The sequence below is a fragment of the Ochotona princeps genome, chromosome 4 (assembly GCF_030435755.1).
Source record: "Ochotona princeps isolate mOchPri1 chromosome 4, mOchPri1.hap1, whole genome shotgun sequence".
NCBI classification, from domain to species: Eukaryota; Metazoa; Chordata; class Mammalia; order Lagomorpha; family Ochotonidae; genus Ochotona; species Ochotona princeps.
Genome location: NC_080835.1, coordinates 46828358 through 46841453, shown reverse-complemented (window position 1 = coordinate 46841453; position 13096 = coordinate 46828358). Strand labels below are relative to the sequence as shown.

The following is a 13096-nucleotide window of genomic DNA, read 5'->3' as shown; positions in this document are numbered from 1 at the left end:
GGTTGGGGTGAACTCCTGTCGTCCTGGTATAATCATAGTAACATCCCTTTTCATTCTGTGAAGAATTCTGGTTTGGAAAATAAATAGCTGGGTAGAAAGTAAGCATAGGTTCCAGGACTCAAGCATAGGTGCCTTGTACTGAGCCAGGTGAGAGGTTATGCAATAGTAAAAACATCTGCCTTGTGATTTGCTGCCTGTGATTTGCAGCAGTTTAAACTTAAAAAGACATACTAAAGAGGCTGACATTGTAGTTAAATATCTTTATAAATTTTAAGGAAAGGATTCAAGCTATGATCTGGAAAGCAAAAATAAAGTTGTAAGATTTCGAGTTAATGACTTGAGTCACTCTGTCGCTGCAAGTGCTCTAGGGAGAGGGGAAGAGTGGGTGGAGGCAGGCAGATACGGCCAGGCGGCGTCTCCTGTACCCTTAACTTTCCTTCCCTTTGTATTTGGACACTTGGACACTTGTGAATGGGAAACGTTTCATTCTTTTTGTAGAAGACTCTGTTGATGAAGAGGTTGTGGCTTTAAGCGAAGGAATTTTGGGAGCTGTTGTGCAGGGACACTTCCCCCTGCCTTGGCTTGAGTCTTGAGAATGTGGAACAGGCAGGATGGAAACACGGCAGAGCAGGAACACCACAGTGACCTTGCCGTCTGTATTCCTGGGACTCTCACCATTGGTGTGGCGTGGAGTGCACTCCTTTCCTCCATCTTTGGTTCAAAGGTTGAAGGACAGAGTCCCAGCAGTGGTGGCCGTGGGCTGTGGGCAACCTCAGGATGAAGGTGGAGTGGGAGACTTTCTCATGGGGAGGAGTGACCCTGGGTTTAATCATGACTCTCTTATACCATCAGATTAGACAGCAGATGGAAGAACAGGTTGCCCAAAAGTCCTCTGAACTGGAACAGTATTTGCAGCGAGTGCGGGAACTGGAAGACATGTACCTCAAGCTGCAGGAGGCTCTCGAGGACGAGCGACAGGCCCGGCAAGATGAAGAGACTGTGCGCAAGCTTCAGGCCAGGTGCCGCATTGCTGACTTTGTGCTGTTCCTGGGTGAATGCTGAGCTCCAGAACGGCTAGCACTGGTGGGGAGAGAGGAGTGTTTCAGCCCTGGCCATGACTGAGCTTGGGTGTCGTCTGGATTGAAGGTGACACTGAAGCCTTTCTTGGTCAGCTGGGCTATTTCTCATCCTGGGACTGAACAAGATCCTGCAGGTATCTTAGAGCAGTCTGGTGGGTGTTTGGTAAGGTACCCTGAACCATACTTTAGAATGTCCATTGGTTCAATGTGAGCTCTGGTGAGAACCTGGGTTGTCCCACCAATTCCAGATCAGAGAGGGCCTGTGCTGTGGTAGGGTCCAAGCCAGAGTCACATGCTTATTTTTGGGGAATAAGGTGGATATTAGGTCATTTAGGTAGTAGGTGACATTCCTTTAACAATTATTACCTGAAATTCTAGTTGTACAAGTTTTTTGGTTTTATTTGTGTGTTTGCTTGTTTTTTGTTTTTTAAGATTTATTTATTATTTATGGAAAGTCAGATTTACAGAGATAAGGAAAGACAGAAAGATCTTCCATCTGCTGGTTCACTCCGCAAGTGACCACAACATTCAGAGCTGAACTGATCCAAATCCAGAAGCCAGGAGCTTCCTCAGGATCTCCCATAGGCTTCTTTTTTTCCCCAGGGTCCCAAGATTTTGGGCCGTCCTCCACTGCTTTCCCGGGCCACAAGCAGGGAGCTGGATAGGAAGTAGAGCAGCCGGGACACAAACTGGTGCCCGTATGGGATCCAGGTGCTTGCAAGGTGAAGGTTTAGTCACTACGCCGTCATGCCGGGTCCTAGTTTTAGAAGTTTTAAAACCTGGATTTTTTTTTTTAAACGTACTGAGTTTAAGTTGTGTTGACAGTCTAGAACAGTCACGTTTTCAGATGAGAGCTATTTTGGGCACTCACAGTGGCAGAGAGGACACAGTAAAAACAGCCCAGAAGGAAAGTTGGAGCTACCTCTTCATTCACTACTGGCTGTCCCAGAAGAATGTTTAACAGTGCCATGGGGCAGAGGGCAGCAACCAAAAGACACTCCAGTTGCAGCACTGGGTGGTACAGACATCCCTAAGCTTTTAGCTGTCACCCTGTGTTTGGGGAACAGATGTGAGAGGAGATTGGGTATGTTTTTCATGGCTGTCATTCCATATGTGAGGGAGCAAAAGATATATTCAAAGTTTTTAGGAAGAAATAAGTGTTTAGACTTTGCCAAAAGAAACTTCAAAAAATTGGTTTTAAAAATTCAAGTTCTCTTACAGGAAAATTTATGAGTCCCCTGTATCCTCCAAGGAGTTGTATTCTAAGGAATAGGCATTATTTGATCCACTTGGTAGTTTGTGATGTGTTGAGAGTTTTAGATTGCCTTTGTGCAGAGTTTATATTAGAGATACACCATAAGGATTACAGCAAGAGAACTGGATAACTAGAATTTTATAAAATGCCTGTTGTTTAGTGTTGATAGAATGATGTTTTTGAATTTGGGACAGTTTTGGATAATTAAATCCAGTTTTTAATTTTTTAAAACAGATTTATATATTTATTTTAAAGGCAGAGTTATAGGCAGAAAGGGAGGTAGAAGGGAGAAAGAGAGCTAGAGAGAGATCTTGCATCCAAGGATTCTCTTCCCAGATGGTCGCAACAGCTATGGTTGGGCCAGGCTGAAGCAGGATCTTCATCTGGGTCTCCCTCATGGGGGAAGGGGTACAGTTTCTTGGGCATCTTCCACAGCTTTCCTAGGAGCATTTTCAAGAAGCTAGATTGGAAGTGGAGAAGCCAGAAGTTGAACTGGCCCCCCAGTGGGATGATGCTTTGTTTCTGTTGTTGTTGTTAATTTTTATTACAAAGTCAGATATACAGAGTGGAGAGTCAGAGGAAGATCCTTCATCCAATGGTTCACTCCCCAAGTGAGCGCAACGGCTGGAACTGAGCTGATCCAAAGCTGAGAGCCAGGAACTTCCTCCAGGTCTCCCATGTGGGTGCAGGGTCCCAAGGCTTTGGGCCGTCCTCGACTGCTTTCCCAGGCTACAGACAGGGAGCTGGATGGGAAGTGGAGCTGCCGGGATTAGAACCAGCATCCATATGGGATCCCGGCGTGTTCAAGGCGAGGAGTTTAACCACTATGCTGTTGCGCCAGGCCCTATTGTTACTGTTTCTTAAAGATTTATTTATTTGAAAGGCAGGGTAGAATACAGAAAAAGTGAGAGAGAATGAATGGGAATTTCTGCATATCTGCTGGTTCGCTCCCCTGGAGTGCACTATAGCTGGGTCAGGGCCAGACTGAAGCCAGGAAGCAGGATCTCTGTGCTGGTCTTACAAGTGGTAGGGTCCAACTACTGCTGCTTATTGAGACACATAAGGAGGGAACTACCCTGGAAGCAGAAAGGGCAGGACTCAGACCAGCGTTCAGTTTGGGGATGCTGCTGTATCATATGGTGGCCTAAACTGCTGTGCCAAAATGCTAGGTCTATGAGAATGTTTAACCAGAAATAAGAATCAGGATCACATTACAAAACTTAAAAAAAAAAAAAACGTATGTGGAGGCTAGCAAATGGCTCAGAATGGCACCACGTGGGTGCCAGTTTGTGTTCTGGCTGCTCCACTTCCCAATCAGCTCTCTGCCTGTGGCCTGGGAAAGCAGTGGATTATGGCCCAAAGCATTGGGACCCTGCAACCACGTGGGAGACCCAGGAGGGGATACTGGCTTCTTACTTCAGATTGGTTTAGCACTGCCGTTACATCCATTCAGGGAATGAACCATTGTATGGAAGACCTTCCTCTCTCTGTCTCTCCTTCTCTCTGTTTATTGTCTTTTCAAATAGAAATAAACACATCTTTAAAAAAATGCAGTGGGCCAGATGCAGTAGCCTAGCGGCTAAAGCCCTAGCTTTGCACGTGCCAGGATCCCATATGGTCACCAATTCTAATCCTGGTAGCCCCGCTTTCCAGCCAGCTTCCTGCTTGTGGCCTGGGAAAGCAGTTGAGGATGGCTCAAAGCCTTGGGATCCTGCACCTGTGTGGGAGACCTGGAGGAAGTTCCTGACTCCTGGCTTCAGATTGGCTCAGCTCTGGCCATTGCAGCCACTTGGGAAGTGAGCCAGCGGTTGGAAGATCTTCCTCTCTCTCCTCCTCTCTGTATATATGACTTTCCAATAAAAATAAATAAAAAAATCTTTTAAAAAATACTCATGTGATTTACTGAACCAAAATATTCATGAATTGAAATCAGGCTTGAGTATTGCCCTTTAAAAGGCTTTGCTTATTATTTTATATACATTGATTTAAACAAATAACAAAACAGTTTCATTTCTTTGAAAACAAATGTAACAGCTACATACAGCTGTGCTCCAGTGAGCTGAAAAGACCGCCCCAATTGTTCACTTTTTCTTGATGTGCAAAGGCTATTTTATGAATAGAATTACTTTACTGTTCTGTTCTGGATTATTTTTCCCTTTGTGTGTGTGTGTGTGTGTGTGTGTGTGTACTTGAAATTGACAAACTTGCCCCCTCTAGTGGTCATGTCTAAGATCTCTTCCAAAGTTGCTGAAGTCCTGGCCGGGTCTGGAGTGACACCTGCAGATTGGCAGATGCTCCTGTCAGGATAGGTCCTTCTGGGCTGAGGAATAGGAAGTTGTCATGGAGCTGAGTTAGCAGTACTGGCACAAACGAGATGAAAAAATAGGCTGAGGTCAGGGTGTGTATGAAGGCTTCTGAGTTCATCTTTCTTTTTTTCTTTCTTCCTTTAATTAATTAATTAATTAATTAATTAACATTTATTTGAAAGGCAGATTTGCAGAGATAAGGAGAGACATGGATAGAGGTACGCAATGACTGGTTTACCCTCCAAGTGGCCGCAATGGCCAGAGCTGAGCCAGTCCAGAGCCAAGAGCTAGGAACTTATTTCAGGTCTCCCATGCGGCTTCAGGGTCCCAAGGCCTTGGGCCAGCCTCCGCTGCTTTCCCAGGCTGTAAGCAGGGAGCTGGATGGAAAGTAGAACAGCTGGCACATGAACTGGCAACCATATGGGATGGTGGTGCTTGCAGGTGGAAGTTAGCCTGTTGAGCCATGGCCACCAGCTCTGTTCTCTGTCCTTTTTTTTTTTTTTTTTTAAGATTTATTGATTTATTTAATTTTTTTTTTTTTTTGCAAAGTCAGATATACGGAGAGAAGGGGAAACAGAGAGGAAGATCTTCATTCCTCAAGCAGCCACAGTGGCTGGAGCTGCGGTGATCCAAAGCCAGGAGCCTCTTCCAGGTCTCCCATGTGGGTGCAGGGTCCCAAGGCTTTGGGCCATCCTTGACTGCTTTCCCAGGCCACAAGCAGGGAGCTGGATGGGAAGCAGGGCTTCTGGGACTCGAACCGATGCCCATATGGGATCACAGCACATGCATGAGAACTTTAGCTGCTAGGTTATCACACTGGGCCCTTTTCCTTTCTGAAGGTGATAGCATGTTAGTCTTGGAATATTTGGCATCTTATTGTTCTAATGACTAACCTTTTTCTGTCAATACCTTAAATTTCCACAGAGATATTTTTTATACTAGCTATTTTTCTTAAAGGATTTGTTTATTTATTTGAAAGGCAGTTGCACAGAGAGCAGGAGACATACAGAAATCTTCCATCTGTTGGTTCATTCCCCAAGTGGCTGCATTGCTAGGGTTGAGCCAGGCCAGAGCCAGGCGCCAGGAGCTTCATCTAGGTCTCCCACATGGTAATAGGGTCTAAGAATTTGGACCATCTTCTGCTGCTTTTTCCCAGACCACGTGAGATGCCAGCTTCAGATGGTAGCTGTACTTGGTGCACCACAATGCCAGCCCCTATAGTAAGCCATTTAAATTGAGAAACTTTGCCTTCAGCCATTTTGGTCTTTTAGTTTGTTGTTGTCAGAGACTGAAGCTTATTTTCTTTGGCATATAATCATGAGGCTTATCTAGCCTCTTCCAAACACAAACTCAGAAGAAAACTATTCATTTAGCACTTGGAAAATTTATTTGTTTGAAAGTTCTTGAGGCTGAGCCATGTCTGTTCTGTGTACTCTTTTGCTCATTACAGTTTAGTCTGTCAGGTCCAGGAGGAAACTTGTCCTGTCTTTATGTGCAGCAGCTGGTGCACTCAGTGGCTGGCACACAGTGAGTGCCCAAGGCCTCCTTTGGGGGTGCCATAGGGAAGCAGGTCCCCTGCTCCGTGTTGCAGTGTTTTTCATGTATTTGAAGGCAGTTAGGAACTGGGCCCTGGAATGCGGTCTGGATTGGATCCCTACCTCTCCCACGCTCTAGCTCTGTGACTTTAGAGAAATTACTTCACTATTTGGAGCCTTCAGTTACTTATCTGTCAAATAAGGATAATTGCCAACCTTGTCGGGTTGTTGTGAAGATGAAATGAGAAAATGCAAGCCAAGTGTTTAGTGTGAATCCCTGGCATTTGGTGGTCATTCAGAGTGTGTTGTTTTCTTCTCCCTTATCTCATCTGTAGATGATGATGATCTATAAAGTGTAGAATATGAAAATAAACATTCCGAAAAGTTGACAAGGAGCAGGGATGGTTTTAGACATCCATACAGAGGCTGGCATTTGGTGCAGGGAGGGTTTAAGAAGCTGCTCACAGTGTCTGCTTCCCGCAGGTGGAGTGCATGGGCTCTCCCTCACCCTGGGAGTCAGTAGGTGATGGCCCAAGTAGGGGGATCCCTGATACGCACAGGAGAGACCTCGGCTGAATTCCAGGTTCCTGGTTTGGCTTTGATCAGTACCGCCTGTTATGGGCATTTGTGGTGTGAACCAGAGGGTAGAAGATCCCCATCTAACTCTTTCTCTTCAAGATAAATGAATTGTAAAACATGTAAAAACATTAGTGTACTTGAAAAAGTTCATGAAAAATGAAACTAAAGGATGGATTTATTTTGGTAAAAAAAAGTGGCCATGTCTTTTTTAGAAGTTTTTTTTTTAATAATTATTATTAATTTATTGGAAAAGCAGAGTTACAGGGAGACATTTTCATCCACTGGTTTGCTCCTCAAATGGCACCCCAGCAACGGCTGTGGCCGGCTGAAGCCAGGAGCCAGGAGTTTCTTCTAGGTCTTCCATGTGAGTCTCAGGGCTGGACTCCTATGGGCCATCTTCTGCTACGTTCCCAAGTGCATTAGCAGGGAGTTTTACTGGAAGTGGAGCATCCAGGTCTTGAACCTGTGCCCATGTGGGAGGCCAGTGTCAGAGGAGGTAGCTTAACAGTGCCAGCCCCGATGCGTAGGTTTCAATAATATCCATTTTCATCAGCCTTTTGAAGACCCCTGGTATGCCTATATTTAAAAAAAACTTTCTGAAAATAAACGTAATTCCATTTTCTGCAGACTTTTTAAGGTACCCTTGCACAGGATCCAGGAGACCTGGCTTAATAGCAATTTGTTTGAAACGGTTCAGGTTTCCCTGCCCTGTGGTCAGTTGGCCAAAAGTCTCATGTTCTCTTAGGCAGCCTTAGTTGATGCAGTATCCAAAGCAAGTTAAGTAGCAGTTCCACCGTAGTGAGGTTTTTCATCTATGTTTGCTACATGGCGACTACCTTGTAGGCACTACCACATCTAGTACATAGATGGCAGGTGTAGATTGTTTCCTTAAGTAAAAGTGTAAGTGGAGGCACAGAGAGTAAGATACCCAAGTCTTTAGTCAGGAGCTTGCTTGCAAACTTGTGTTAGAGAAAAGCATTAAGATAATTTTTTGGAAAGCTCTTAAAATAGTACATCTAGGGCCCGGCACGATGGCCTAGCGGCTAAAGTCCTTGCCTTGAAAGCCCCAGGATCCCATATGGGCGCCGGTTCTAATCCCGGCAGCTCCACTTCCCATCCAGCTCCCTGCTGGTGGCCTGGGAAAGCAGTTGAGGACGGCCCAATGCATTGGGACACTGCACCCGCATGGGAGACCCGGAAGAGGTTCCAGGTTCCCGGCTTCGGATCGGTGCGCACCAGCCCGTTGCGGCTCACTTGGGGAGTGAATCATCGGACAGAAGATCTTCCTCTGTCTCTCCTCCTCTGTGTATATCTGGCTGTAATAAAATGAATAAATCTTTAAAAAAAATAAAAATAAAAAAAAGAAAAAAAATAGTACATCTATTCCACAGGAAGGCAAGTGGCCAGACCTTGAATGTTGACAGAAAGTGGGGGAGGATGAACAGCTTACTCTAGGCCAGACCAGGCCATGAGGGGAGGGAAGGGTAGTGAGAGGCTGCCTTTGGATGCTGGCTGCTGCTTCCTCCCGGCAGGACAAGTCCTCTGATGTCTCAGCTCCTCTTTGTTGCTTCACAGTCCAAATTCTGGGAGGGCACTTACTTAGCCAAGCCCAGTTCGTACTTCCACCGTGCCTGGCGCCCAAGGCCCGTATCCCACAGGCTCGTCTCGCTGGAGGCTTCTGCAGTGAGAGATGGGTCCAGCCTTCTGTCAGGACTGCTGTGCTGGGCCCCTTCGATGCGTGAGGGGATCCAGATGCTGGGAGGCCTAAGCACCTGCTGCTGTCCACTCCCCCTCCCCCTTTAGTCCTGGAGTCAGTGACAGGCGCCCTTCCGTTCACTGTGTCCCCAGATCCAAGAGGAGCACCTGAAAGACACATGATCCACACATGCCGAGTGAATTCAGACCGCGTGGCTGTGCTTGGCGTTTGCAGGGAGGAAGGAAAAAATACTTGGTTCTTAGTTCAGTTCCTGGCACACATTAATCTTTACATACATGTTATTTATTTGTTTTCAAAAGGGTGAAACAGAGGGCAGAAGCCGAGCAGATGGGAGCCATGTGTGAATGCGAGCTTCTGGGGCTCTCGGTTCCTCCTGCATCCAGTGACCTCACATACCCTCTTCTCCGTGCTGCCCGTCTCGCCTGCCTGGTCATGGCGGTGCCGGCAGCCTTTGGTCCTGAACTCTCTTCTGCTCTGCAGGCTGTTGGAGGAAGAGTCTTCCAAGAGGGCGGAACTGGAGAAGTGGCACCTGGAGCAGCAGCAGGCGATCCAGATGACGGAGGCCGAGAAGCAGGAGTTGGAAAACCAGCGCGTCCTGAAGGAGCAGGCCCTGCAGGAGGCCATGGAGCAGCTGGCGCAACTGGAGCTAGAGCGGAAGCAGGCCCTCGAGCAGTATGAGGTGGGTACCCTTGGCCCTGCCGACCTGTGTCTTTGTATGTTTTTAAAAAACTGTTTCCAATAACAGTGTTTGCTTAGCAGTCACTACCAGACTATATAGTAAGAACCTTGCCCTGCTGTGAGAAGGAAGAAAGAGAGGAAGTTTCCAACAGGAGCTCAGGTGTCTCTGGAGGAATCTGCACAAAGCAAGTTTAACAGAGACATTTTTAACTGTAACGGGAGTTCTCTCACTAAGCTGGAAAGAAACCCCGAGGTATGGGAAGCAGAGCACGGGGAAGGAGAAGGTTCCCTGCTCCATGCCCCTCACCCCGGCTGTGGAGGGGGCTGTGCCAGCCGGCCTGTCCTGGGGAAGCTGCCCACGGGGAGGTGCCACTGACGCCCACCTGCTAAGCTTCGCAGGAGGATGTCCTGCGTGCTGTCTGGAAGAAAAACCTGTCTGCCTCTTGTTCTTCAGCTTTGTGAACATGCCAATGCCTCACTGGGGCCACCTAGTGGGCGAGAATTACTGCAGCGTCCCAGCAGGCTGGGAAGAGTGGATTTAAAGCTGTGGCTGGCACACAGGGCCTCATCCAGGCATGTGTCAGTGTGAACGTGACGGGAGGGCTCGGGGATCAGACAGCCCGGTTCCAGTCCTGGCTCTCCTGCTCCCTCCTTTGTGGCGCTGGGCAGGTCACACACCCTCCACTTGCGTATGATGGTAGCAGTCGTGGTTCCGGAGGGAGTCCCTGGGCAGTGCGGCCGGGTTGTCCGCTCCTGTGTGTCTGCACAGTTCCAAGCCTGCTTCTGTTCCAGGGAGTTAAGAAGAAGCTGGAGATGGCAACTAGTAAGACCAAGAGCTGGAAGGATAAAGTGGCTCATCACGAAGGATTAATCCGATTGATAGAACCAGGTAATTGCCTCTTTCAAGTCATTTCAGTTTTATTTTTTTGTTGTTTTGTGTATTGGAGTTGTACTAAAAGAGATAAATGCTTAGGCCAAATGTTCCCAACCCTTGCTGTTTAGGGTGAATGCCTCTTGAATGACGCGTCCTCTGATAGGCTAGAAGACGGGGGTGTGGACTGGCAGGACATTCAGACATTCATGGGTGTCCCTAGAGAAGGATGTCGTGTCTGTGGAGAGGCGATGATGTTTCCTGAAGAACTTCCTGCGTTTAAAGACGTGTTCATCCCCTAGGTGCCAAGAACCCTCACCTGATCACCCACTGGGGACCTGCAGCTTTCACCCAGGCAGAACTGGAAGAGAGAGAGAAGAACTGGAAAGGGAAAAAGACTACCGAGTGAGCGGGGCGGCAGAGGTCGCGTCGGACGCGTGGACGCCACAGACGCCGAGTGTGGCTCGAGAGCTTTATGCTAAAGACGAACAGAACTGGCTTGGCTGCTTCTAACCCTCTCCCCTCAGTGCCTCTAACTGGGTCGGCATACTAAGGAAGCCTTCTTACTCCTCTTCCCACGAACATGGGCTTACCCGAAGAGAAAAAGAGTCAATATTGTCAGATCCTGTTATTTATTCCTCCTTGAAAGCTGCTTTGAGCATGGCTGTTTCGCACTCTCACCTTCTTGTCCGGGTGAGGCAGTGTGGGAATGGCCGGGGCATGCCTCAGGTGCAGCCTGGGGAGGGCAGCAGGGCACTGAGTGGGCTGGTCTGCTTTGGACTGCCTGTTGGCTTTTCCCTTGGACAGCATGCTTCCTTCTCCAAAGATGTGTTTCTCAGAAGTGACTGGCCAGTCTGCCTGCCGCTCATGCCAGTGGCCATGGAAGGCCTTGAACCATTGGTGCTCTGGTGGGGACGTCCCAGGGTCACTGCCATCTCCTGGTTGCCCTTCTAGACGTGAGCTGATTGTAGAGGTTCTCTCGCTTCTGCTAAGATACTTTCCGTAATGGGCACACACTGGGCAGTGCCATCCCCTCTGCTTTCTCCTCACCTCAGAGGACAGCACCTCTCGGGCCGTACTCTCCAGTCAGCCCTCTGCCATGCTTGTTCTCTTTGTCTCCGTCTCTAGCAGATGATCCCGTGCTGCCAAGTGCATACCAGGCCATGAGCGGATTGTGTTGAGTAGTGGGAAGGAGCTAACTTGAAATAAAAATTATTTGGGTAATTTATAAGGCAGATGCTGTGTGCATGGACAACAGGAAATCCACAGTGTGCCTGCTAGTTAGGTGCAGCATGGAAAGTCAGCAGTGGGTCATTACATGAACTAAGCCATGGAGCTACCCTTCGCCAGGTGGGCAGCTTTTCTGGTGACGTGAAGGAGGAACGAGCCGGCAAAAATAAGCCTAACAGGGCAACTGGGATTTTCATTTCAGTGGGTGGGATTTGAAAGGCGTATGAAGGAGCGTTTGCATACATGAACACACGATCATGTTTGCATTGAGAGCAGTTGTGAAATGAAGCTGTCCAACACTGTCGTTGTCGGCGGCAGTAACTCTGAGCGGCAGTCATGGTGAGAACTGTAAATAGATGCAAGGGTAATTCAGTTATTACAAAAACATAAAAAACCCACAGCAGAATTCAGTGGGATGGATAAAGTCCTTCACTCTACAGATATTAAATGAAGACAGAGAACCTCCTGTGTTCTTACTCTAGTACCTGCATAAAATAAGAAAACTGTTCCTGAAAGAGACATACTCCAGAGTGTATGGGTTTAAGAGATTTTAGTGTATGTATTTATTTACCTGAGAGGAAACTGGAATATAATCCCATGAATGTTCACTTTTTATGACTGGAAAATATTTGCCAATAAAAGGGTCTTTAGAAATTTGTCTTAGGTTTTTTTTTTTTTTTTTTTTTTGCTATTTAATAAAAATGTAACATTAATACTGTCTTACCGTTATCTTCATGAAGTTTAGACTATTATCCAAAGTATCTTTATATTATGTGCCTTCAAAATGTAAAATATTAATCCTGTTTATCAGGATTGTCATCACTGCCTTGTAGCTAGCAGGCCTGTTAGACCCACGAGCCTGGGTAGGGATGGAACCTGGCCTGTGATTTGATCTGAGTCTGACTTGCCCCAGATTCCCCCCTAAAAAGTGAGGGAAAGACCTTCCGAAAAAGCCAAAGAGCTCTGTGAAATCTAGTTGAAAAGCCACTCTTGGGGTGGGGAGATGTGAGTTTCTGCTGGGGGGACGTGGCGAATGGGTCATGAACCTCTTCAAAACGTCCTCCCTTAACGTGTCTTGTCCCACACTGGAGCTGTGCCCTGGGACTTGTCTGCTCTCGCCCTGGGTTCCCACGGACCTCACGTGGCCATTCCCCCTCCTGGGGGTGTTGGTGTAAGGCGGGTGGCACTGAGGGCTTCCCGCTGCTGTGGCAGCAGGCCTGGTGCTTTGGCTAGGATGGGTACCTAGGAGGCTAAGGCAGCACCGAACGAGCTGAGTAAATGCCATCTGATATCTGGGTACTAACTAAAGCCCTCCTGTATTTGAATTGGTTTCATCTGTTCTGAGAGGTGCCCCCTTCTTAGTTTTACTTGTGTAATTACCACAAAGAAAACGGCAGGAATGCTTGGGTGCTTGTCCTGGTCAGGCCTTCCCCTTAAGTAGGGATACATCATTTGTAGGAATCGTGCATGAAGAGTCTTAAAAATGTACTTTAGTGATGTGCTGTGTTGAGAGGGAACAGAATATTCATAATTTTCAGACAACCTTATTTAAACATTGTACAATGGAATATGCTTACCTTTTCTTAATTGTGGTTAATTTTTCTAAGATATGTTAAAATATTTTCTTTTTAGTGAAATGGGCCCAGTTTAAAAAAAATTTAAAATACCAGATCATATATTTTAAACTGACTGATTCAGTGAAACCATGGGTCAAGTTGTGTTTATTGTGTATTTTCCTATGCAGTGGACTTTGGTTTTTTTTAGGACACTTCCTGAAAACCCCAGGAGGTGACGATGGCCCCATGTTGGGTGTTTTGAGTCACTCCTGTGGGGAAACCGGGGCTGC

The 13096-nt window shown here is 47.1% G+C and overlaps 1 protein-coding gene across 1 annotated transcript in view; it reads left to right on the top strand.

The window, feature by feature from the left end:
• SWAP70 (switching B cell complex subunit SWAP70) overlaps positions 1 to 11508 on the top strand; it is a 95824-nt gene extending 84316 nt beyond the window's left edge. The window contains exons 9-12 of the mRNA XM_004593794.3: positions 853 to 1019; positions 8952 to 9150; positions 9942 to 10038; positions 10323 to 11508. Coding sequence (XP_004593851.1) covers positions 853 to 1019; positions 8952 to 9150; positions 9942 to 10038; positions 10323 to 10429 — 570 coding nt within the window. The 3' untranslated portion in view covers positions 10430 to 11508. The remainder of the gene's footprint in view (positions 1 to 852; positions 1020 to 8951; positions 9151 to 9941; positions 10039 to 10322) is intronic.
• Positions 11509 to 13096: the final 1588 nt, after the last annotated feature.